This window comes from Pelodiscus sinensis, chromosome 1, assembly GCF_052426305.1.
Source record: "Pelodiscus sinensis isolate ZL-2025 chromosome 1, ASM5242630v1, whole genome shotgun sequence".
NCBI lineage: Eukaryota > Metazoa > Chordata > Testudines > Trionychidae > Pelodiscus > Pelodiscus sinensis.
In genome coordinates, this window is record NC_143052.1 from 42937189 (window position 1) to 42963425 (window position 26237).

The window sequence follows — 26237 nt, forward strand, 5'->3', positions numbered from 1 at the left end:
TATATTATATTTAAAGAAAAAATACAATGATTCCTATTCACAGTAATTCCTTTGTATTCTTGGGTGGTGGGTTTACTTCACCCCACCACTGTGCTTCAAGTTTTGAATAACGATAGTCTTAGAGCCGAACTCTCCACTGTGTTGCACCCTGAATACTTATTTACAGCTGTATGAAATAGGTGTTCAAAAGAGTGAAAAATGAATTCAAGCTAATTTAGTGTAAAATTATTCCCACGCAGCCTTTGCTTTCCATAGATGTAAATGGCTGCCTATGGTGCAGACAGTGGAAAATTAGATTCTCTGTACTTAATCTTAAATAGACGCATCTTAAGTTTTCTTCTCACTCCACTGACAATTTGAAATTTTAACATTTCATTTTTCAAGGCCCTTTTGACAGTGTTCATTAGCTCTGTGGAGTGGCTCACCTCAAGTGTGTGAACTGAGAACCAAACTTGCTAATCTTGCCCGCTGTGAGAGGTGTTACAGAACACTCTGATCAATGTGCTGGCTAGCTGCAAACTAAAAACTTTCCCATTAGAAAAGAAAGCAGTGAATTAAGAGGAGAGACTCTGATTTGGCAAAGCCACGGATGACTTCCCTTAATTAGATGGATATGTTGTGCCTCGTTTGTTCCTTTGTGAAAAAGCCCCCTTTGTGGGCAAATAAACTAATGTGGTTTTTAAGATCTTTTTTCTTTTTGACATAAATACTATGATGAATAATACTGTTCTGTCTTAATAATGATTGTCTAAAACATGTCTTTCTTGTGTCCTGACATGAGGTGACTTGGAGCTATGCATATGTATTGGTAGACACACCCATACTTCAGTTTCATGGGCTTGTTGTTATTAATATAATTTCTTAGATAGCAGTACCCTATTTGTGCTGGGTTCTACATAGGAACATAGCAAGATACCGAGCCTGCCTCAAGTAATTTATAATCTAAATAGAATAACAAAGAGTGGAGTGGGACAAAGAGAGAGAGAAATAAAGTGTCTTGCCTATGATCACACCTTAGCCTACTGACAGAACTGGGTATGATTAGATTTGGACTTAGCAGAGAAGGAGACAGACACAGACAAACAGTGAACTGACTGAACCACAGATTTCAGATGTGGGGGCTTTAATGTTCAAGCTGCAAAACTGAAACTAACATAAAAGTGAGGCTTTGCACTAGGGAAGGGAGAGTGCTTAAACTTTTAAAGGGACAGGTCCTCGCTTTTTGTCCATCTATTGTAAAAACTTTCAAAACACACATACATTATCCTTTACATGGCTAAAAATAAACACTACATAACTGAACTAAGTTAAAAAGTGAGTGGACTACAGCAGACACTTGAAATGCAAGAGATTATTCTGCCCTGGAATAGGAACTCCGTAACTAATCTGTTTGTAAGTTCAAGGGCACAACTAGTTTTTGCTCTCTCTTGGGACAATGTGGTGATGGTGGTGCAGAAGTGTTGTGAACAACAGGAACAGTTGGTGGTAAGGAATCAACTGCATCTAGTATGGAATCAATTGGATCAGTGATCAAATGTTTTCCCAACAAGTCATTGCAAGTAAGAGTTGCAAGAGAAATAGGTCCAATTAAAGGATCATCTCTGGATTCTAGTACTCATCAGCACTCAAACTGGTCCCTGCTATTTCCATAAAATAACATTGGATAGTTCTACCATGAACAAAACAGGTCCTGTGCATTTTGTGAGTTCTCCAGGTACCTATTTCACTCCACAACTGTTGTTGCAAATCTACATATAGTCTCCAACTTCAAAAGAATGGTGAGGAGCAGGTGCCAATGTAATACCAAAAGGTATGGATCAATCGTCATTTGATTGGTATACACTGAGCAAATCCAATTTACTGAAACATTGTCCACCACTAAGTACAGCAAACAACTTTTCAGTACGAGGATACTGGTATGTCTATAAAACTGGAATCAGCATTACTTTGAGATCTTCACAAATTTGGACTGAGCCTTCCTTCTTGAACACTGGTACAAAAGATATAGCCCGATCACAGTGTGAACCAGACTAAAAGATGTCAGTGTTCACTGAACAGTACCAATCAGCTTCTGCCAGAGGCTTAAGAGCATAAATATAACTGGGGTTCCAATATTATGGCTGGCTGCTAGACTTTAACAGTGAGCCTCACTGACACATTGCTCTGTCCAAGCTGTTTCCAAATCTTTGAAGTGTCTGTCCATTATTTCTTGAAGATTTTGAGGTGTTTTGTAATGTCTATGGCTTTGGTTTGCCTTGAGCTTCTCAACTCAAGACTTGCTCAATAAGGTGGATAATTATGTTCCATCACATATAAGGTAAAACAACAGATAGTCTATCTAGTTGAACTTTTACCCAGACTATCCCTTATAGGACTAACATTTCAAAACTACAGGCAGTCCCCAGGTTACGTACAAGATAGGGACTGTAGGTTTGTTCTTAAGTTGAATCTGTATGTAAGTCGGAACTGGCGTCCAGATTCAGCCGCTGCTGAAACTGATCAGTTTCAACAGCGGCTGAATCTAGACGCCAGTTCTGACTTACATACAGATTCAACTTAAGAACCCCAGGCATCCCCAAGTCAGCTGCTGCTGAAACTGATCAGTGGCTGATTACAGGAAGCCCGGGGCAGGAGCTTCCTGTAGTCAGCCACTGGTCAGTTTCAGCAGCGGCTGACTTGGGGACGCCTGGGGCAGAGCAGCTGGGGTGCTGCTGGGTTGGTCCAGTAGCGCCGCCACTCCTCGGCGCTACTGGACCAACCCAGCAGCACCCAAGCTGCTCTGCCCCAGGCGTCTTGATTCAGCCGCTGCTGAATCTGACCAGCAGTGGCTGAATCAGGACGCCTGGGGCAGAACAGCTGGGGTGCTGCCCGGTTGGTTCAGTAGCGCCCAGAGCGGCGCTACGGGACCAACTGGCAGCGCCCCAGCTGCTGTACCACAGGTGTCCGGAGCAAAGCCGCGGAGCACGGGGGCAGCGGGACAGCCCAGACGCGCCGTGGCTGTCCTGCTGCCCTCGGGCTCCGTGGCTTTGCTCTGCTTTGCTCCCCGTCCCCCTGGTCTGCAGACCAGGGGGACGGGGAGGAAAGCGGCGGAACACGCGGGCAGCGGACAGCCCAGACGCGTCTGGGCTGTCCGCTGCCCGCGTGCTCCGCGGCTTTGCTCTGCTTTGCCCCCCCGTCCCCCTGGTCTGCAGACCAGGGAGATGCAGGGGGCAAAGCAGAGCCAAGCCGCGGAGGACGCGGCCAGCTTACAGCTGTCAGCTGACCGCGCGCTCCGTGGCTTGGCTCTGCTTTGCCCCCCCCCCCCTGGTCTGCAGACCAGGGGGAGGGGGGGGGCAAAGCAGAGCCAAGCCGCGGAGCGCGCTGCCAGCTGATCGCGCGCTCCGCGGCTTGGCTCTGCTTGGCTCTGCTTTGCGCCCCCTCCCCCGTCCCCCTGGTCTGCAGATCAGGGGGACGGGGGGGGGGGGGGCAAAGCAGAGCCAAGCCTGGGAGCGCGTGGGCAGCGGACAGCCCTGTCCGCTGCCCACGTGTTCCGCCGCTTTGCTTCCTCTCCCTGGTCTGCTGGAGACCAGGGAGAGGAACGGCCCCGTTGTAACTGCGGATCCGACATAAGTCGGATCCGCGTAACTTGGGGACTGCCTGTATAGAGACTCCTTCTTGCAGAACTTGTGACAAAGTCTGGTTGTAGGAGATTTCAGAAATCAATGAGATGGCATCTCCCCGGCCTCAAGCTCAAGTCTTTTAGGAACCTCTTTAATCAAGGGTGTGAGCCAGATATAATCTGTGACTTAGTCTTCTGATAACACATACAGTCTTGCTCAGTGTCACTAGAGCTCTTGTCTTTTTCCACATTATGAATTCTCAACTTCTATCCTTTCTTACAGGTGTCTTTTGTATATGGTTACTCTGTTAGGGTATGTCTACACTACACTAGTTCGAACTAGCGGGGTAATGTATGCATACCGAACTTGCTAATGAAGCCCGGGATTTGAATTTCCCGGGCTTCATTAGCATAAAGCCGGCGCCGCCATTTTTAAAAGCCGGCTAGTGCGAACCCCGTGCCGCGCAGCACGAGGCGTACAGATAGTTCGGAATGGCTAGCTAGTTCGAACTATCTAGCCCGTGCCGCGTGTAGCCGCGCGGCACAGGGTTCGCACTAGCCGGCTTTTAAAAATGGCGGCGCCGACTTTATGCTAATGAAGCCCGGGAAATTCAAATCCCGGGCTTCATTAGCAAGTTCGGTATGCATACATTACCCCGCTAGTTCGAACTAGCGGGGTAGTGTAGACATACCCCCACTGATTGTTGAACTATGCAACAGGTCATGGTGATGTGTGCTTTCTTCTGAAAATGACCTGGTGTATCCCACAAGTTAGTGCAAACTGCCACATGGAAATTCTTTATGTTTCTGTAGTCCTCTGTCTTGCAGATTAATGAGATGAATTTTTCAGTGCACACTAAATTGCAGAGAATCCTACTCTGTGGCTTCCATTGCAACTGCTACAGCAACAGTCATTCTGAATGGAATCTCTGTTGCAGTCAATAACTTCATTCCAATGTGGTCATTCTGTATGACCAGAGACTAACTGGTCATGCTGGTCATGCAGGTCATCACTTAACATTTTTCCAAACTAACACTGCTCTGGCAATTTCTTGAGATCGGCAACAAATTGTGCTACTGATTCTCCACTTCCCTGATGTCACTGATGGAACCACTATCATTCAGCTATTGTCGATAGAATAGGAGAAAAATATTCCTGCATTGCTGGAATATTTACATTATTTGAGGCAGATCTGGGTACGGTTGGAGACACAGCAGTCCATATGCCTTCAGACCCATCACCGTGAGCAAGGTTGAAATTCTTTGTTCATCAGGAATGATGTTGCAGGTTACAAATTGTTCAAAATGGCTGAGGTGCGCAGACACCATTCATAGTCACCAACATTGCCCATAAAAGATGCCATTTTACTCCTCTCCTGTTGTCACCTTGTGACTCTAGTGAACTCTGTCCCCCTTTTACAGTACTATCTGCTTACTCTTTTCTCTTGGGCCTGGTCTGTGCTAAAGAAGAAAGTCCACTTAAGGTATGCAACTCCAGCTATGTTAATTACGTAACTGGGGTTGAAGTATTTTCAATCGCATTTTGGCGCTGTCCACACAGCTGGAGGTCGACACAAGGGCACATTCTCCTATCAACTTCCCTTACTCCTCCTAGGAGCAGGACTATCAACATTGAGGGGGGCACCCTCTCAGTTCAAATCAGCATGTCTTCACTAGTCCCACTAATCTGAACTCTGGAAGATTGACTGCAGCACCTTTGTTCTTCTCTGTAGTGTAGACAAGCCCTTGTTGTTCAGGTACAAGAGCACTGGATGTTCTTGGGGTATAAATCCTGCATTGTCAGTGTTAGATTTTTGGACCCAGCAAGAAGGAGAGCACCACAGACACAGAGAGAGTGGATAGAAAAACAGTTGTCTGGAGTGCTTGCAAAATTGAAGCTAACACACAAAAAAGGCTTTGTACTGCAGAGGGCAGAGGGCTCAAACATTTACAGGTACAGGACATCAGAGAAATCGATCTCAGAGTTCTTCATTTTCCAGTCCTATGCCTTAGTCACTAGACCAGTGCGCTTTACTATTTTGACACTCTTCAAAACAAACAATTTTGGGGGAAAAATCCCTTCAATGTGAGACCCACATCAAATACTAAATTAACACATTGCTTTCTACTCCTTAATGATGTAATGTTATAGAGCCACTTGTGGAACTAAAACAAAGTCTACTTGGACAATAAAATAATACTCCTTTTATAAAATATTAACTAGGGAAAATATATGGAATTAAAAAGGCATTTATGCAAGTACATTTTTAAAGAGCAGAATAATGCAAAGCTTATTTTAAAAAATGGGATGAGTGAAAGTGTGACTGTTCCTTCTTCTTCTTCTGTTGCCACAATCCTAGTAAGGCTATGGGGGGAGAGGCTTTCTCTACCCCTGCTGGCAGCCAGCATGGAGCTCCAGGGGAAGGGGCTTCTCTCTTTCTACTCTGGAATCAGGGAGCTCCAGAGCCTGGGGAAAGGCACACAGCAGCCTTGCAAGCCCCAACTTGCTCCCCTTCTCAGTTCCTGCTTCCCCCTTCCCATCTCCAGGTTCATGCCGTGTGGTCCTTTAGAGCTGCTGCCCAGCTATTTATAGCCTACAACCAATTTGTACAGCTAAAAGAGAACTGGAGCTGGACTTAGGGTCTATGGGAGCTGCCACCAGCTCCCAGGCCTTGCAATGAAGAACACTGCATTAGATCATGCTGCATCCCTAGAGAAACCAGTGATATAAGTTGCCTCTGCTATTTTAATGATATGTGAGCCTGAATATTGGGTCATATTTTGCTGCTGCCTCTGCCAGTCTCCCATTCATGTGGGTAGATTCCAGCATGCTCGGGTTACTCCAAATCAGTATTATAAAGTTCAGAGTATGCACAATTAAATGGGAGATTGTGAGCACTGGCTGGTAGAACTGAAATCTTAGCCTAGTAAATTGGTACAATTACTCAGAAAGCTTGGCATCTGTGACTATATTGTACAGGTAACACTCCATTATTATTGACTTATCTTCCAGTTTCAAAGAAATGTTCCAATGTGGCAAGGAAAAGTCCACAAGAGAACAGGTCTCAGCACAAGTGATTAAGGAGGAGTACACAAAGCTTGGACCAATCAGGTAACGCAGACTGCAAAGCACTAGGCGATTTCAAAGAAAGCAAACGCACCTTTAAATGTAAGAAAACCAGACACTAACAAACTGTGCTTTTGCTGCAGCTACCCAGAAATCATTACCCTTGTCCTGTTCATTTTAATGGCCCTCTTATGGTTTACCAGAGAACCTGGATTCATCCCTGGATGGTCTTCTCTTTTTCCTCAGTAAGTAAAACAGCTGAAATACTGACAATGACTGAACTGTATTTAATAGTTTTCATTTTCTCTTAGATTTAAAGTGAACTTTAAAATGTAATAGTGTTAAAATGCTTTATTTTTATAGAATAAATTCAAGGTAATAGTGGACATTTAAGTCTAATTTTAGACATGCCCAATGAATGAGAACAACAGACAAGTAGGGATGGATGCGGGTGGGGATTATGTAGTTATCAGGGAATTGAGATTAGTTATAAATGGTCATATTGTGGTGGCTCTTTTGAGTATATTGAAAATGTGCTGTATTTACATTAACTTGCGGCTTGTCATCATTGCGGAGAAATGAGTTTTTAGATGGATTTGAATGGAGAGAGGGACTTGTGGTTTGTGAGATGATCAAACCAAACACATTCATCAAAGTTCTCCAGACTGTTTCCATCCACTGCAATGTGTCTCCACATTGGAAACGCCTCCAGGTGGAAAAGGTATTTCAATTTCTATGTCCTTAGTCTCTCTGCTGAATCTCCAAATAGTGGTGCCAGATGTAATTTAGACAACCACATTGTCTCAATTCAATTCCATTGAAAGCACCACCTTGTTTCAGTTGCAACAGAAAACAACCAGCTTGAACCATCATTACTGGTTTTATCTAAATGGAATAGCCACATAATCACATGTCCATAACCCCTTTCTCATCTTTCCCTTCCTTTTTGCCTGTTTGCAGTGTTCTTTTAGCACTGATATTAGAGAGTCAAGGTGGGTGAGTTAATATTTCATTGGACCAACTTCTATCAGTGAGAGAGACAAACTTTCAAGCTTACACGGTGCTCTTCCTCACACTTGGTAACTAACTCAGGGCAGGTATACACTTAAATTACTTTGTACCCCTGTGACACTTTGGTGAAGATGCTCCTATGCAGATGATTTTCTCGCATTGGCATAGATAGGCCACCTCCCTAAGAGGTGGTAGCCGTGTCATTAGTAGAAGCTTTCCTATCAACTTAGTGATGTCTACATATAGAGCTGGGGGTGGGTTAGGTCAGTATAACTACCCAAGGTATGGATTTTCACACCTCTGATTGATGTAGTTATACCAATACAGGTATGTAATGGAGCCCAGACCACAGGATGGCACAACTGAAAAAAAGGTTAACACATACTTCAAGGGACCATTCAAGGAGAAGTGGACTGTTAATGCTCCTCCAATTAGGGAAGGTGTTGTCTATGCAGGATTCTAGAGAGGTGGGAAAACTGCCCCAAGCCCCACCACTTCTCCATCTCCTCCCCACCCTCATTGCAGAGCTTCCTCCAAGTCCTCCCTCCGAGTGATGTGGCCCAGCGATTAGTGGAGGGCCTTGGGACTGGCAGCAGGTGCCCCTACTGCACTCACCACAGCTGTAAGAAGTGCAGTGGCCCAGCCTCTGCCCACTGCTGGCCCAGCTCCCAGCCGTGATGCTCAGAGGAGCAGAGCACATTTGGGGTGGGCTGCTTCACTTCTCACCACAGTGGTGAAGCTGAGCGACCCAACTGGGAGATGGTGGAATGGGTTGTTTCGCTTCTCACAGCTCCTGCTACTGCTCATGATTGTAGGGGCAGGCCTGGTCCCTGCTGTAGGTGCCAGACCCCAGTAACTGTGGGCACCACGTCCCCCTCTAGATCCTCTGGCAAATGCCCTGAACCATCCAATGGATGAGATGGCTCCATGTCTATGGCTTATTACAACAATCTATAATCCATTAAGAATTCCCCCCAGCTGCTTTGTCCCCCTTTCCTTTCTTCCCTGTGACTAGAAGGGAATTAACCACCTTGTTTTTCTTTTTGCCTGTTATATCTACCATTTAGATTCTAAGGTCTTATGGCAAGGATGTGTCCTTCTGGAGTTTTCCTGTGAAGCAACTTGCATAATTTTGTGTCATAAAATAATAAATATCAGTAAGTTCATGCAGACCATAATGTAGCCACCAAATAGTGCCTCTTTTAATTATTTCTGGGCTTGGAAGGAATCCATCTGGTGACCTACAGTAAAATGTCCCAGAACCCTTTATCTCCCATTGCTCTGATGCTCTTTAGACTCTGTTCTACTTCACTCCCTGTTCTACTTCACTCTTATCCTTTGAATCCAGGGTTTCCACATGCAACTCCATCCTTTCATCCATTCTCAGCTTTTTTGTACTTCTCTAAAACAGTCATGTTTATATCATGCATATCCAGTGTTGACTTATTCCTTTTCATCTGCTTTTCTCCTCCTCCAGCTTATGAGTCTCTCATCTCTTCTGGGTTCTAGTCTTACCACCCTAAGGGCACATCTATACTTACCAGAAGATTGATACTCTGGAGGTCGATCTTCTGATGTTCGATTTAGCAGGTCTAGTATAGTTCCGTAAATCGAATGCTGAGGGCAGTCCAGGCTGGCATCCGGTACTCTGAATTCAGTAAGGAGTAAGGGAAGCCAATGGGAGCATTTGCTTCCATAGGCCTCCTGCTGTGTGGATGCCACCAAGGCTTGGCTTAAGGTAAGGCATATCCTCTTATAGTTCCTTCTCCTCTTCTGCTCTTCTGCTGTCTGTTGCCGTGCCTCCAGGGAGGCTGTCCTTGGCCCCATTTGCCTCTTTATAGCCAGTCCTTGGGCAACTTCATTCACTTTACTAGCTTTAAGTACTATCTATAATGACTCCCAGATCTATATCTCTATCTCAGATGGGCAGCACATACACATGTTCTCTCCTAATTATCTATACACATGCACGTGCACACATACACAGAGTCAACTGCTTTCCCAAAACATACACAGGGTGGGGGGAAGAGTGGGTGTCACAAGGAATAACTGGTTAACAGTCACAGCTCTTTGAGGAAGTAAAGTGCTAAATAGAATAATTTTGTGACACCCAAAGATCAGTTTCTACTGATCAATGTAAAGCATCCTGGAGTTGTATAATTGTTTTTATTTTTGAAACATGTTTCTTCAAACAACATCAAAAATGCAAAATAAATAAATAAGTAAATACATGAACCTACTCTCCCCAGCAACAATGGAAGAGCTTCTTATTTTGTTCTTGTATGAAGCAACATCTTTTTAAAGAAGATTTAAAACTGCTGGGCTAATCACGCAATCGGCCAATCAAGCAATCAGACTGACTTGAACATGCCTCTGTGCTTTAAAATAGCATTTATTGTTCATGTGGCACCACTTAATAAGTATCCTGTGATACTTAAAAAAAGCAACTGTTATCAACATTTAAAGGTGAGTCTTGTTAGCAGAGATTATTTCAATGCACAACCTGCTCTGTTATGTTCTCTGTTTATTGTTTATCAAAATATCTGGTATTAAGAGACTGAATGGAATGTTCTTACAGTAACTATACAATTTACAGGCACTACAAAGGTGTGTTACTTGTGGATGTCTAATGTTTTCATTTGGAATGGAATGCAAACATGTGCCATTTTACATTGGCCTAAATTATCTTGTATTGCATGATGGCTGACCCAACACATGGAAATACAAAGCCTGTACAGCTTTATAATCAAAGCATAAGAAACAAAATGTTCTGCTATTGGGTATGCTTTTACTTATGGTTAATTGATTATATAGTAATTTCCATAAAAAGTGAGCAGTTATATTCTTATTCTTAGAGTACATCCACACTGCACACTTATTTCAAAATAAGCTATTCCAGAATAGTTATTCCAAAATAGCTTGTTTTGAAATAGCACGTCTACAGAGCTTCCTTAATGTAGACATGCTATCTCAGTTTAGAGCCCCAGAAGGTTCTGGGGAGGAATAGCTTAGAATGGCCCTGGTGAGGGGCTCTTTTGAAATAGCAGCAGTGGAGCATCTACACACACCTTATTTCAAAATAGCTATTTCAGAATAGGCATTATTCCTCATAGAATGAGGTTTACAGATTTCGAATAAGCTGTCCGTCATTTCAAAATTATTTTGAAATAATGGAATGGCTGTGTAGATGCTCGCATTGTTATTTCTAAATAACACTAGTTATCTCAAAATAACAGTGCAGTGTAGACGCACCCTTATAGACCCCTTTAGACTTAGTTTTGTACATTGCAGTTTCAGCAGGGAGTTGAGACTTTGGCTCTATTAGGGACTGGTGATTCCAATGGGAAAGTTGAACATATTGTTACATGAGTATTGTACTTGTAGCCATAAAGGTATTGCAGTAGCAGGAGCATTAATGTGTCCTACATATTTCTAAAAATGATAGTCTGAAAAAAATGAACCAATCTTCTTTAGGGGAGCAGACAACAGAATAAAAATATCTTGAAAGCACACTCCTAGCCTTTTATGGACCATTCCTTAGGAAGCTGGTATTGTTTCTTTCATGAGACCTTGTGGAACAAAATTAGTTTTAGAACAGCTATGGGGTATGTAGTCCCCTAACTAAAGGGACCTCTGTTTTATTCTGAAAAGACCCTGTGTGCTACAATCCAGACTACAATTCCCATGAGCCCTTGGGAAAAACAAGAAGAAAGGACTCTTGTGTGGGAGAGGACTTCTCTCTCCATGTGCATGGAGAAGAGAGGCCTAGCAGTTTGGGACTCTGCCTTGGAGTTTGGAACCAAAGGGGGAGCCAGGCTGCTGCCAAGGACATTGGTCCAGTGCAGGGGCTGTTGGAGTGCAGCTACAGACTGGGACTAGATGCCTGTTGGAACTGGGATTTAGCAGGCTGCTTCTGATAGGCACAGCATGAGGCAGTAAGTTTCTGAGCCTTGTTGAAAAAGTGCTGCCTGGGACAGAGCTGCTGTCTAGCCTGGACCGAATCGCCACTACAGCTACAACATCAGCGTGCCGATACCAGCAAGTGTCTGGGACTGTGAGTCCAGGGGTGTGCACACTCTGGGGTGGGGTCACTGTTATACAAATGTTAGCTATATAAGCTTCAATTATTGTTATGTGTTTTGTTAATGCTATTTATTGCTAAATCTGTTAATCCCTGTTAAGATAAGTAAAGATTGTTTATTTTAAAGTATTCTATTAGATGTATATGATTTGTAGTTGTTCTGGAATTAGATCCAGATTTATGTTGGAATGAGTACGTTCCTGGAGGCTCTCAAGGCACACCAGTGAGGGTATGTCTACACTACCACCCTAGTTCGAACTAGGGTGGTAGTGTAGACATACCCTGAGTGTGTACAAGGCCAGCCAGGTGGAGGCACCTCCATTTTACGTTTATTACAAGCAAGGGACTGCAGCAAAGGGGTGGATAGGGCTTTCCCCAACTAAACACCATCACCACTGGGGTACTCAGGATCTCTTTTGGGTTAAAACATCAGGCACCCAGGCACACCTATGAGTGTGACCTGCTCCCCAGTAACCCGGGGAGGAAAAGGGGGGTTACAGGTAGTTTCAGTGCAATCTTCATATTGAAAAGTCTGAGTTTCACTTAGCACTGTTAATAAATCTAGGATACTCTAAGTTGCCCTGTTGGATTATATGTTATGAAGTGTAACAAACAGTGATGGTTTATTCCAGGAAATAGCTCGCAGGATATAAAACCTAAGGGCCAAATTATGCCTAGAACATATTAAACCAGGATAGGACCAAAATACATGGAAATGTGGCATGATGCGGGAAAGAAAAATATTCCGTAGCAATCCCAAAATAAGGAGATCCCAGGGGCTCTTTGAAAAAAATATTAAAAACACATTGGCTTGGATCCTTCTTGCTCAAGCAAAATTCTCATTCTACTCAATGGGAGTTATGGCCGTGTAAGAAATGCACAATTGGACACAATGTACTGGATCCTTGCCTATGACTGAGAAGCATACAGCATACATTGGGTGAGCATTTGTGTATTAAGGTGGCATAAAGCTCATCTTTTCGTTCCTCTGACCCTGGGCCTGCTCTGTGCTGAGCTGATCCCCAGGAGTACAAGCACAGAATAAGGGTTACTCTCCTTTTTACCATTTGCAAACAGTTCCAAGGATCTGATAATGCACCAAGAGATCAGTACAGCGTAGGGGCACTCCAGACTCTGTGGTTATACCTCTGACAGTGGCAGCAGGGAGAGGTTGTCCTAAAAGGCTCCATGTCATCTCTCGATCATGAGAGGACTCCTGTTGGACAGGAATGGTCTTCATGGGACTAGTTATGTTAGCTCTGTTGCTAGATTCTACCATCTAGATTACCCCCTAGAATCTGGCCTTTGTGTGTGAGGAAGTGGGAACATTTATCATATAACTGCAGATTTACAAACTCTATAGAATTAGATAAATTATTGGAAAGTCACAGGCAGACCAGAGCTTTCATATTTATAATATGCTTATTCTGTAATTTGTCTGGAGCAGTATATATACTTTATTCTTTGTTTACTTAATATACATTTAATCTCTCTTTAGATACCCAGGTTTTGCTACAGATTCAACAGCTGCCTTGATAATTGGTCTCCTCTTCTTCATTATTCCAGCAAAATCTTTGTCTAGGACTTCAAATGGAGAAAACAGTTGGGTATATTTTCATTGGAGCTTTGCTAGAGCAGGGATTGTAGTTGACCCTTTGTGAATATAATTCAGTGTTTGGGCTAGGAACTCTACCAGGTATTTAAGCCTAATCAGGACAGTGTATTTTGTTAAAATGAAAAGAAAAGTGGATGGTGGTTGTTAGCAAAACCTGATAGAAATAGAAAAATGGTCATGAGAATCAACTGAAATAGATTTTGTTCCCATTTAAACATCACTCCTGCAGTGCTAGAAACTGGAACCCAAGAGCACTGAGTTGTATTCTGATTCTCAGGAACTAAAATTGACCAAGGAAGAGAAAGTGATATTCAGTTTCATTTCAGTGTTCAAACCAAGTGAAGACCAAAATAGAATAAATTTAAAATAGCTGGATAAGTGATGAGAAGTACATTCGATTACTAAAATTCTTTGGGCCAGATTTTGTTCAGTTTCACTAGTGTAAATCCAGATTAACTTCATGTAACATGGAATGTTACTTTGGATACTATTTTTGCTATGGTACATAGACCAGCTACATGTGTTCGTAAAAATGATTCACTCAAATGTGCATATGTGAGCCTGTTTCTCATTTATACTAAGGTAGCATTATATAGCTCTGGCAGTGGAAAGAAGTTTTTAAAAGTGCATAAATGAAAAAGGGCCTTGAAATTTACATTTGCTTTAACACTGGTAGAATTATGTAAAGTGTCTGTAGTATAAATGAGAATCAGATTTGTATATGTATATTTTTCCTAGGTAACAAGTGTGGGATTTGGAGGATGGGGGTTGTTGTTGTTTTTTGTTTATGTTTTGTTACTTTTCTCACTAGGGCTATGTCTACACTGCACATCGATTTCAAAATAAGCTATTCCGAAATAGTTATTCCGAAATAGCTTATTTCAAAATAGCATGTCTACACTACAGGGAAGCCTCAATTATTTCAAGGCAGGCTTCCCAAATATAGATGCAGATTTAGATCCCCGGGAGGCAGTGGTGTCAGTCTATTTCAAAATAGCCTCAGTGGAGCATCTACACACACCTTATTCCGAAATAGCTATTTCAGAATAGGCGTTATTCTTTGTAGAATGAGGTTTACAGAAGTCGGAATAAGCTGTCCGTTATTTTGAAATGATTTTGAAATAAAGGAATGGCTGTGTAGACGCTCACATAATTATTTCAGAATAACAGCCATTATTCCAAAATAACTTTGATGTGTAGACATACCCTAGGAGGCTAATTCTGCCACCTTTACACTTGGGGTATGTCTACACTACCACCCTAGTTCGAAATAGGGTGGTAATGTAGGCAACCGGAGTTGCAAATGAAGCCCGGGATTTGAATTTTCCGGGCTTCATTTGCATTTTGCCGGGCGCCGCCATTTTTAAATGTCCGCTAGTGCGGACTCCGTGCCGCGTGTAGCCACGCGGCACGGACTAGGTAGTTCAGACTAGGCTTCCTATTCCGAACTACCGTTACTCCTCGTGGAACTAGGAAGCCTAGTCCGAACTACCTAGTCCATGCCGTGTGTAGCCGCGCGGCACGGAGTCCGCACTAGCGGACATTTAAAAATGGCAGTGCCCGGCAATATGCAAATGAAGCCCGGGAAATTCAAATCCCAGGCTTCATTTGCAACTCCGGTTGCCTACATTACCACCCTAGTTCGAACTAGGGTGGTAGTGTAGACATACCCTTGAGTAGTACCTTAGCAGGAAATTAATTCCTTGCCTTAAATGGTAATGCTTTCAGAGTAAGAACACAGACTCAGTGTCAGGGCAACAAAAGTTCACTGTAAGTAGGCACATGATCCAAAGACCATTGACTTCAGTGGAAACCTTCTATTGACTTCCGTGACCTTTGGATAAGACACTAGAGTTTGCTTATAGACTAACTGAAGTGTAGGAGCATAAGCTTTCGTGGGCAAAGACCCACTTCGTCAGATGCATGTCTTTGCCCACGAAAGCTTATGCTCCTACACTTCAGTTAGTCTATAAGGTGCCACAGGACTCCTCGTCGCTTTTGCAGATTCAGACTAACACGGCTACCCCTCTGATACTAGAGTTTGCTTGATTAACAAATAGTAATGATTTTATTTTTGTCCCATTCTTTTGTTTTAGAAATGAGTTTGCTTAGAATATGACCAGAACTTGAATTGTGTGTGTTCTCAGATCTCCTAATGAAATCAGTGGATTTCTTATATCAACAAGGAATATACGATCAGACTCTGTGTGTCTCCGTGAAGCCCAGACCTTGCACTGCAATCTGTTTAAATAGAGTAACCATCTTGATGCATTAATCCCACCAAGAGCTATCTTTCATAAGGGGGCAGTTTTTCAGCCAGTGCGAAGTATCATGACTCCACTGAGATCAGTGGCGTAATGATAATTCACAACTAGGACAGGTCTGCTTCAGAAAGTTCAAATGGTCAGAAGAAAAGCCTTCCTAATTTGTTGATAAAAATTTGCCTTTAAATATTGTATTTCTGGAAAGAAGTTTTACTGAGATTTTTTTTAAACTTTTTTTTCACCTCTAGCTGTTTTTGATTACACTCCACTGATTACTTGGAAGGAATTTCAGTCATGCATGCCCTGGGAGATAACGATGCTTGTTGGTGGAGGTTTTGCACTGGCAGAGGGCTGTGAGGTAATGCAGTTTCTACAAGATTCTGAACAATGAACATGGCATGCACCAAGAAAAACAAACAAATGGCACGGCCAAGGTTATTCTGTCATTTTATCAGTGTATCATGGTAACAATTAAGACTAAAACATGGAAATGCAGGCAAGATTCAAGAATATTCAGAGAGGATGCTTAAAAAACAGAGTCAAGCCTCCATTAACAGACTTTATGAATGATATGCCTGAAGCTAGCAGCATCTAAGTCTTTGTGAACAGAAATTTGACACTTACTTGCTGAAGTTCACTGTATGCAAATGATCACAGTTAATCCAAACCATTTTTTATGAACTGGAGAAAAAATATAAATATTTCAGCCAACAAAGGCATTTCAAAAACCTTTTAATCCTGTTGGATATTTGTATCACTTGTTAGTACTACTGTCAAAGCTTTTAAGGATCCAAACAGGGATTTAGAATTCCATTGCATTAGAAATAGTATATAAACAAATAACCTGACTCCACAATGCAGGATGGAATTTTAATCTCCCACCTCTAGGCTGGGCAAGGAAGTGTGTTTGAAGCAAACTCAGTAGCTATGCGCATATTAGGGTATTTACCTAAGATGAGGAAGCCCCAAGTTCAAGCTCTACTCCACTGGTTAGTTAATTAGTAATACAGGCAGTCCCTGGGTTACGTACAAGATAGGGACTGTAGGTTTGTACTTAAGTTGAATTTGTACTTAAGTCGAAACTGGTGTCCAGATTCAGCCGCTACTGAAACTGACCAGCGGCTGAACAGGAAGCCCAAGGCAGAGTTTCTCTGCCCCGGACTTCCTGGAATCAGCCGCTGATCAGTTTCAACAGCAGCACCCCAGCTGCTCTACCCCAGGTGTTCCCAAGTCAGCTGCTGCTGAAACTGATCAGCGGCTGATTCCAGGAAGCCCGGGGCAGATTCCCCCCCCCCCACCAGCAGACCAGGGAGACACGGAGCAGCTTTTCTCGCCCCGGAGGATGCAGGCGGCGGGACCGCGGCGCGTCTGGGCGCTCCCGCCGCCCGCATCCTCCGGGGCGAGAAAAGCTCCGTTTGTAAGTACGGATCCGACATAAGTCGGATCCACGTAACTTGGGGACTGCCTGTACACAGTAGAAAAGAAAAAACTGAAAAAACAACAAATGGTCCCGCAGCACCTTAGAAACTAACAAAACATGTAGGATAGTGTCATGGGTTTTCGTGGGCACAACCCATTTCTTCTGAAGATGAAGAAGTGGGTAGTGCCCATCAAAGCTCATGACACTATCTACATTTTTTGTTAGTCTCTAAGGTGCTGCAGGACCATTTGTTGTTTTTTCAGTTTTGTCAGTTAGGGTATGTCTACACTACAAAGTTAATTTGAACTAACAGCCGTTAGTTCGAATTAACTTTAATAGGGGCTACACATACAAACCACTAGTTCGAATTTAAATCGAACTAGCGAAGCGCTTAATTCGAACTAAGTAAACCTCATTCTACGAGGAGTAACACCTAGTTCGAATTAAGTAGTTAGAATTAAGGGCTGTGTAGCCACTTAATTCGAACTAACTGGAGGCTAGCCCTTCCCAGCTTGCCCTGGTGGGCACTCTGGGCCAAACCAGGGAAACTCTTCTGCCCCCCTTCCCGGCCCCGGAGCCCTTAAAGGAGCACGGTCTGGCTACAGTGCTTGTGCCAGTTGCAAGCCTGCCAGCACCCAGCCAGCAGACCCTGTACCTGGCACAGCATGAGCCAGCTACCCGCTGCCACCCAGCCCTCCGCCTCTTCCCAGAACCAGGCTGGCGGCTCCCAGGAGCCTGCCCGGGGCCGCAAGAGGCAGGCGCCCACCTGGTCTAGTGCAGAGATAGTGGACCCCATCGAAGTTTGGGAGGAGGCCTCCAATGTCCACAATCTCCGCACTAGGCACAGGAAGCGGCCATCTAGGGCAGGATAGCTGCCAGCTTGGTCACCAAAGGCCACATGAGAACCCAGGAGCAGGTTTGCATGTTGGTCCAGTGAGAGCCCCGACCCTGAGCCCTGAGCTTAGAACATAAGAATGGCCGTACTGGGTCAGACCAAAGGTCCGTCTAGCCCAGTAGCCTGTCTGCCGACAGCGGCCAACACCACTTACCCCAGAGGGGATGGACCAAAGACAATGACCAAGTGATTTGTCTCGAGCCATCCATCTCCAGCCTTCCACAAACAGAGGCCAGGGACACCATTCCTACCTCCTGGCTAATAGCAGTCCATGGACCCAACCACCATGAATTTATCTAACTTCTCTTTAAACTCTGTTCTAGTTCTAGCCTTCACAGCCTCCTGCAGCAAGGAGTTCCACAGGTTGACTATGTGCTGTGTGAAGAAGAACTTTCGCTTATTAGTTTTAAGCCTGCTACCCATTAATTTCATTTGGCGTCCTCTAGTCCTTATATTATGGGAACTAATGAAGAACTTTTCTTTATTCACCCTCTCCACACCGCTCGTGATTTTATAGACCTCTATCATATCCCCCCTCAGTCTCCTCTTTTCTAAGCTGAAAAGTCCCAGTCTCTTTAGCCTCTCTTCATATGGGACCTTTTCCAAACCCCTAATCATTTTAGTTGCCCTTTTCTGAACCCTTTCCAAGGCCAAAATATCTTTTTTGAGGTGAGGAGACCACATCTGTACACAATACTGAAGATATGGCGTACCATAGTTTTATGCTTCCCCTCCTCCTTCTTCCCCTGGCTTCCCCCTTCCAGCTCCCTCCTCCCAGGTTTCTCCTTCCCCTCTTCCACTCTCTCTCTTCCCCTCTCCCACCTCCTTTTTCCAGTCTCCACAGAGGTTAATATCCCCCCCCCAAGTTTTGTTAAATAAAGAGAGTTTCTACTTTTGAACACACGTGTCCTTTATTTTTTACATCAGGAAGGGGGGCTATGGAGGGGTAATTGGAAGGAGGTGAGGGAGGAATGGGGCACCATCCCCCGATGGGGAGGATTGGGGTGGCTCTGCGGGCTCTTCAGAGTGGAAGCTCTCCTGCAGGGCCTCCTGGATCCTGACAGCCTCCCGATTGACCCTCCCCGGATGGCAGCTTGCAGCAAGTGCAGCCGGGCTGATAGCCGAGTGCTGTGATGGGCACTCCAAGACAGGACTGCTTTGCTGTCCCTCATCGAGTTAGACAAGCAAGTGGGGAATCCTGAGAACTGTCTGTCCAGGGTGGGAGTCGGGTCCCTTTAAGCACAGCCCTCGGCTAGCCTGAGGCAGCAGCTCCACACTCTAAGTCCTAACCTGATGCCCTGCCGGCACTGCTCCCGGCCAGCCTTAACCTTGTTTCAGGGTCCACTCAATGTGGACATGCTAGTTCGAATTAGCAAAACACTAATTCAAATTAGTTTTTAGGCCTAGATGCACTAATTCGAATTAGCTTATTTCAAATGAACTAATTTGAATTAAGTTAGTTCAAATTAGTGTTGTAGTGTAGACATACCCTGATAAACTAACATGGCTACCCCTCTGAGACAGTACAACAGCTTCCTTGAGAGACTGGTGAAGAATCCCACCCTAGAATAGCTCAGTGACAAAGGTAGTCTTTTTATAGTATAAGCTAGAGCTGAATTTAAATCTCTTCTCAACATTACATGGAGAGAACTGAATCTGGATTTCCTAGGCCTGATCTATACTAAAGGGGAAGATCAACTTAAGATACACAACTCCAGCTATATTAATTACGTAGCTGGAGTCAACGTGACTTAAATCGCTGTCCACAGAGTACGAGGTCAATAGCAGCAAACGCTACTGTCGGCTTCCCTTATTCCGGAAGTTCAACCACAGCAGCGTCAATCTTTCACATAGTGTAAACATGGCCCTACAGTGTGAGTGAGTGCTGCAATCACTGGGCTAACAGTTAGGAGAGCTCTGACTCCAACTCAAAAAAATGTAAATGCTTCTCAGCTGAAATTATCTAATAAACTCAACACAAATTCACCAATAGATTGGGGTTGCTCAAAACTCTATTTTTTAGTGAATAAACTATTTGTCAAAAATTTCTCCCAGCATTAGTCTGCAAGGTTGAGCTCCCATATAGCAAGTCTACACAGCAGAGCTAAAGCTGAAATAAGTTGCACAAGTGTGTATCTAAAGTCGAAATAGCTTATTTCAGCTTTTGGCATCGTCCACACAGCAGAAGTCAGAGTTAAAGTACTTTGCTAATTCTGTGCTGATTAATGTTTTCATTCCATAATTGTGACATAATAATATAATCCTATTCCTTATTCAGGTTTCAAAACTATCAGCTTGGATAGGAAGCAAATTAACCCCTCTGGGATCATTGCCGATGTGGTTGATTATCCTAATATCATCTCTGATGGTCACCTCAGTAACCGAAGTAGCCAGCAATCCAGCTACTATCACTATATTTTTGCCTATACTAGCACCTTTGGTGAGTACCCGATCTAGGTCTGTTTTAACCTTCATGTTCATTGCTCTAGCCAAGAACTATACACTGTATACTTGGAATGGTGTCTACAAACTCCACACTGAGCATAAAGTCTGGAACTCACAGCTCCAACAGAGAAAATAAAGCCTACTATAAAGGGGAGAGAAGGGCAGAAGGGGAAACAGAAAGATCTGGGTTAGCAAAAAGGTGGCAGTTCTGTGCCAGGTTGCCTTCAAGAAAAAGTAAGAAGCCTGCAAGCCCTAAAATTAAAGGACTAATAGACCTAATGGAGATGAGGGTCCAGGAACCAATTTGACTGAGAAACGAAGGTGGGTCAGGTAGGAGAAACTGAGACAGACCACCCTAAGAGGCAGTGACAATCACATTCAATAAAGTCTCAATGCCTGGGTACCGTCAGTCTAAAAATGGAGCTGATCAAAGATAATAGTAAAAAAAATTGTTGCAGGATCAGCAACAGATAAGCATATAAGATAACTTATAAACAGATAAGTTGTTCTTTCAGAAGGTTGAAGCAAAATGCAGGACAATGTAGCACTTTAAAGACTAACAAGATGGTTTATTAGATGATGAGCTTTCGTGGGCCAGACCCACTTCCTCAGATCAAAAAGATTTTTTGATCTGAGGAAGTGGGTCTGGCCCACGAAAGCTCATCATCTAATAAACCATCTTGTTAGTCTTTAAAGTGCTACATTGTCCTGCATTTTGCTTCAACTACCCCAGACTAACACGGCTACATTTCTATCACTTTTCAGAAGGTTGTTCCTTTGCATTTGAAGTTATTCATTCATGCACTTGTATTATTGTGGCAAGGAAATATTTGTAGGTATATGTCCCTGGAAACCTATTATTTATCTTTATCTTTACCATCTTGCAGGCTGAAGCTATTCATGTGAATCCACTTTATGTTTTGATACCTGCTACATTGTGTACTTCATTTGCATTCCTGCTTCCTGTAGCAAATCCACCCAATGCCATTGTATTTTCATACGGTCATCTGAGCGTTATTGACATGGTGAGTTAACAAAAAATCCATAACATCCAGTATTCCTCTCTGCTAATCAGGCTAATGCTGATGTCTGATTTTGCAATTTTTTAAATTTTCTTCAAAATTGCTTAGTTGTTATGTTTTCTGATATAAACTTTTGATTTTTATTATTACCCTAGGTGAAAGCTGGCTTGGGTGTTAATATCATCGGAGTTGCTGTAGTTATGCTTGCTGTCACAACATGGGCAGTGCCCCTGTTTGATCTCCAAACATATCCAAGATGGGCACCAGATCTTTCCATTGTGAACAACACCGGGCTGTAAAAATGAACTGGCAGGGTCTTGGTGGATTTTTACTATTATTTGGAGAGTTAGTAGAAATGCAAAATGCACCACAATAATGAGCATGATCCAGGTTATGGTAAATTCCATATTTTTCAATCCCAGGGATCAATAATCTTATTATCCTAATCAGGAATAATGTTATCCAAATATGGACTTTGCAAACACCATCAAGCTTGAATGTGTTTCTTATCCAGATTGTCTTATTCAGACTTTACTTGTACATGCTGTTAGTACCGTCCGTGAATGTGCACATTCATTATGAATGACAATTTGACCCTGTTCTTAGGGTCATACAATAACAGGTGTCTATTTGAACATTTTCCATGTAGGAACATTTATTGCTGGTCTGTAGAACACACTATTATTGTTGTTTTTTTCAAGTCATAACCTATTAGACATTGATGATTACACCTGAAAGGTCATAGTGGGAGGTTGTTTAAACAATCCATTCATAGATCTGTCCATGAATCTGATCTTGTTGGAAAAGTACAACCCGTGGGAAGGTGCTTGAGTATTTATATAACCCCTTTTCTGTCAACATTACTCTGAACACCATCCTACCTCTATATGCAGAGATGATAATTCAGAGCCCAGTTCCAGAAGGCAATTAACTGTTTAAATCTGTCCTTATCTAGCATTGCACTGAAGCATTTGCTTAAAGTTAAGGACATATTATAGAGCTGTCCTGGATAGAAATTCTTGCCTGAATTGGAAGCTTTAAGAGTGAGCAATAAATTATCAGAATAATTCTCTGCTCTGTACCTGTCAAAACAATAGATGCATTCTTTAGATCGGAGGTGGGCATATTGTTTTCTGCGATGGAAGATATGAAGTAAGCAAACTTCTTATGCCCTTGCATTTACTACACACAATGAATGTAATGTCCTTAAGCCTCAGAGGGGTAGCCGTGTTAGTCTGTAACTTTAAAAGAAGGAAGCCTGTGGCACCTTATAGAATATACATATCTTGGATTCTGTTATTTCCACTCCAACTCATCTGATGAAGTGGGTCTTACCCACTGAAGCTCATGATCGTCTCTAAGGTGCCTTGGACTACTTGTTGTTTTGTAATGTCTTTAGCTGTCCACAGCTTGCAATCCTAAGGATATCTATTGTCTTACTTCTGGGATCGGAGGTGGGGAACCTAAGGCCCGGGGGCTGGATCCAGCCCCCAAGTCTCAGGGATCCCCTCCCCCCAAGCATTGAGGAACCTGCACTGGCACTCCAGCCCCCACTCCCACCCCACGATGCTGAAGAACACAATTCCTACTAGTCTGGGCCTTCCTAGGCTCTGGTATGTGAGGGGAATGTAGGGAATGTCTTTCTCCGTCTCAGTCAGGGGCCACATCAGTTAGGATTTGGGATTTTTCCTCTTCTTACTTGTGTGCAGCCCCCAATTGATTTTATTGTGGGCCAGCAGCCCCGACCCAAAAAATGTTCCCCACCCCTGCTTTAGATTAATGCACAGTGTACAGTCCTAGAGAGTTAAAATTCAACCCTCTTTAACAAATTGTAACCTCCTTTAATGACAGGTAAAATTTTAAGCTTCCAAACAGGATTAAAGTCAGAAACACTAAAAAAGCCAATATAATTGAAGAGAAATTTTGCAGTTAAAAGCTGTTCAGAGATCATTCATATTGTTATAATGTGTTTTACAGATTAAGAGCTATAACAGTCTCCTTTTAATGTGTTATTGTAGCTAAAGAGTTGTGTGTACCATCATCCCAAATGGTAGACAGATTTAAGTTCACATACTTTAGATCAGGAGTCGGGGCTCTCTTACAAACCTCTTAAATTGTAGTGGGATGAGACAATAGAAGTGTTTCCCCTGGGGAACCTCACAAAAAGAACATTGGTATATCTTCAGGCATCCCAGGGAGAAAAATTTTGCAAAGATATTTTCTTGGCAAGTTTGGAGAAAGGGGGCATATTGTTTTCTGCGATGGAAGATATGAAGTAAGCAAACTTCTTATGCCCTTGCATTTACTACACACAATGAATGTAATGTCCTTAAGCCTCAGAGGGGTAGCCGTGTTAGTCTGTAACTTTAAAAGAAGGAAGCCTGTGGCACCTTAGAGAATATACATATCTTGGATTCTGTTATTTCCACTCCAACTCATCTGATGAAGTGGGTCTTACCCACTGAAGCTCATGATAGTCTCTAAGGTGCCTTGGACTACTTGTTGTTTTGTAATGTCTTTAGCTGTCCACAGCTTGCAATCCTAAGGATATCTATTGTCTTACTTCTGGGGCAGCTAAATATTGGCCAAACAAGGCAATTTGCTTGTTGTCTAAGACTCACTCCCAGTGTGTTGTAATGTTGATACAGAAGCACTGATTGAAATTGTCATCTTGTGTATGGCATTGTTGTCTACTCAGTTTGCGGGTCCTGGCCAAATCAGAATGTCACATCAGAATGGAGCTCCTTGCATTCTAGGTTGCCCGTATTCTCCCCTTCATTATTAAAGAAATTGCTGCATAGATTACATTTTGCCAGCCTCTTTAACAGTTAATAGGACTGTTTCATTATAAAACTGAGGTGTAGTTTGTACAGCAGAACTGTCAGTTAGCTTTACTGCTGTTTTATTTAGAGCCTTTTAATGATCCCATTGACAGCATAAAAAAAGTATACAAGTAAACGGGAGACAGGTTTAAGCATTTCAAGACAGGATGCACTCTTAAAAGTTATTTTTACCAGTGGATTTAATTTGAAGTGAATAGTTTGCAGGGGGCAAAGAGGAGTGAATTGTACAGAAAATATAAGTTGCTGTGATTTGCTCCATCTATTTTATACACTGGATGTACCCAGAGTTTCTTGGGTCCTTCAAGGCAGGGGGTTGGGGATGTGGGGTGCAGGAGGTAGAGCAGGGGCTTGAGCATGTGGTAAGTGCAGGGTAGGGGATTGGAGGTGTGGGGGTGCAGGCATCAGAGCAAGTTGCGGGTGTGTATGGGACATGAAGGGCGCAGGAGCTGGCAGGTGCTAGCTGGCTGCTGTGGGGACCATGCTTGTCAGGCAATGACTCTCTATCTATATATATAAAAATAAAAAAGCATGTCACAGAGGACATTTCCCAATGCCTCCTGACGTGTTCCTCCTACCTTACCGTGTTGTGACTTCTGCTTCAAAGGGCCTTCAGAGAGTCCATCATGTCCTTTATGATTAGGCTTGAAAAGATGAGATTTTTACTTGCAACTGTCAGTAAATGTCAATTTCATTTTATATTCAAACTAAGGGAAAATATTTCTATCAATGATGATTGAAATTTACAGATAGCAAAGTAACAAAAATGCTGCTTGAGAACTTATTAGAGTTTGATTTAAAGATCTTTACCTTGTATAGTTTGACATGATGTCAACAATTTGTGTTTTAATGGTTATAAAGCTTTAACTTTTTGAATTTCTATGTCTACTGTCATTCCTTGTCTGACATTCCCTGCCCCCCAACTCCTCATATTTTCTGATCTCAGATATTTTCCTCTAGGTACAAAAATTTAAACATTTAAAAAATTAAAAGCAATTGAAAATTTTAATTGATAAAAATGTAAATCTATATTTATTTGATGCATTTTTACCTGTCAAAAATATAAAAGAGCAGTCAAATTCTGCCAAACTTATTTAAGATAAGTGCTTTCTTTACATGCTCACTAACCATGAGGAAATACCATATTTTCAGTGATATGGAAGAGATATTAGGTGCATTAAAAATATAGTCCTTATTTAAACATATAAAACCCCTGATCATTTTAGTTGCCCTCCCCTCTCCCTGCCTCTCTCTTCCCCTCTCCCACCTCCTTTTCCCAGTCTCTCCCAGTTTTGTTCAATAAAGAGAGATTCTATTTTTGAACACTCGTTTTCTTTATTTTGTACATCAGGAAGGGGGGCTAGGGAGGGGTAAGTGGAAGGAGGTGAGGGAGGAATGGGGTACGCGCCCCCGATGGGGAGGACTGGGCTGGCTCTGCGGGCTTCTCGGGGTGGAAGTTCTCCTGCAGCCCGCCGATTGCCCCCTCCCCCCGGATGGCAGCCTGTGGCAAGTGCAGCCGGGCTGATGGCCGAGTGCTGTGATGTTCCGCGTGTGGGCACTCAGGGCACTCCAAGCCAGGACTGCTTTGCAAGCGGGGAACCCTGAGAACTGTCTGTCCGGGGTGGGGATCGGGTCCCTTTAAGCACAGCCCTCGGCTAGCCTGAGGCAGCAGCTCCACGCTCTAAGTCCTCATCTGATGCCCTGCCGGCACTGCTTCCGGCCATCCTTAACCTCTGTTCAGGGTCCACTCTGTGTGGACATGCTAGTTCGAATTAGCAATACGCTAATTCGAACTAGTTTTTAAGTCGAGATGCGCTAGTTCGAATTAGCTTAGTTCAAATTAACTAATTCGAATTAAGTTAGTTCGAATTAGCGCTGTAGTGTAGACATACCCCTAGAAACTAGTGTAGAAAATCTTGTCTGTAGATGTCATTAATTAAAATAGTCTGCTATGAGCTTCATATAAACATGATACAACA

At 43.2% G+C, this 26237-nt stretch overlaps 1 protein-coding gene across 1 annotated transcript in view; it reads left to right on the forward strand.

The window, feature by feature from the left end:
* SLC13A1 (solute carrier family 13 member 1) overlaps nucleotides 1-25134 on the forward strand; it is a 54007-nt gene extending 28873 nt beyond the window's left edge. The window contains exons 9-16 of the mRNA XM_089779108.1: nucleotides 6612-6710; nucleotides 6809-6910; nucleotides 13256-13359; nucleotides 15885-15994; nucleotides 20230-20391; nucleotides 21284-21421; nucleotides 21574-22535; nucleotides 22873-25134. Coding sequence (XP_089635234.1) covers nucleotides 6612-6710; nucleotides 6809-6910; nucleotides 13256-13359; nucleotides 15885-15994; nucleotides 20230-20391; nucleotides 21284-21421; nucleotides 21574-21717 — 859 coding nt within the window. The 3' untranslated portion in view covers nucleotides 21718-22535; nucleotides 22873-25134. The remainder of the gene's footprint in view (nucleotides 1-6611; nucleotides 6711-6808; nucleotides 6911-13255; nucleotides 13360-15884; nucleotides 15995-20229; nucleotides 20392-21283; nucleotides 21422-21573; nucleotides 22536-22872) is intronic.
* Nucleotides 25135-26237: the final 1103 nt, after the last annotated feature.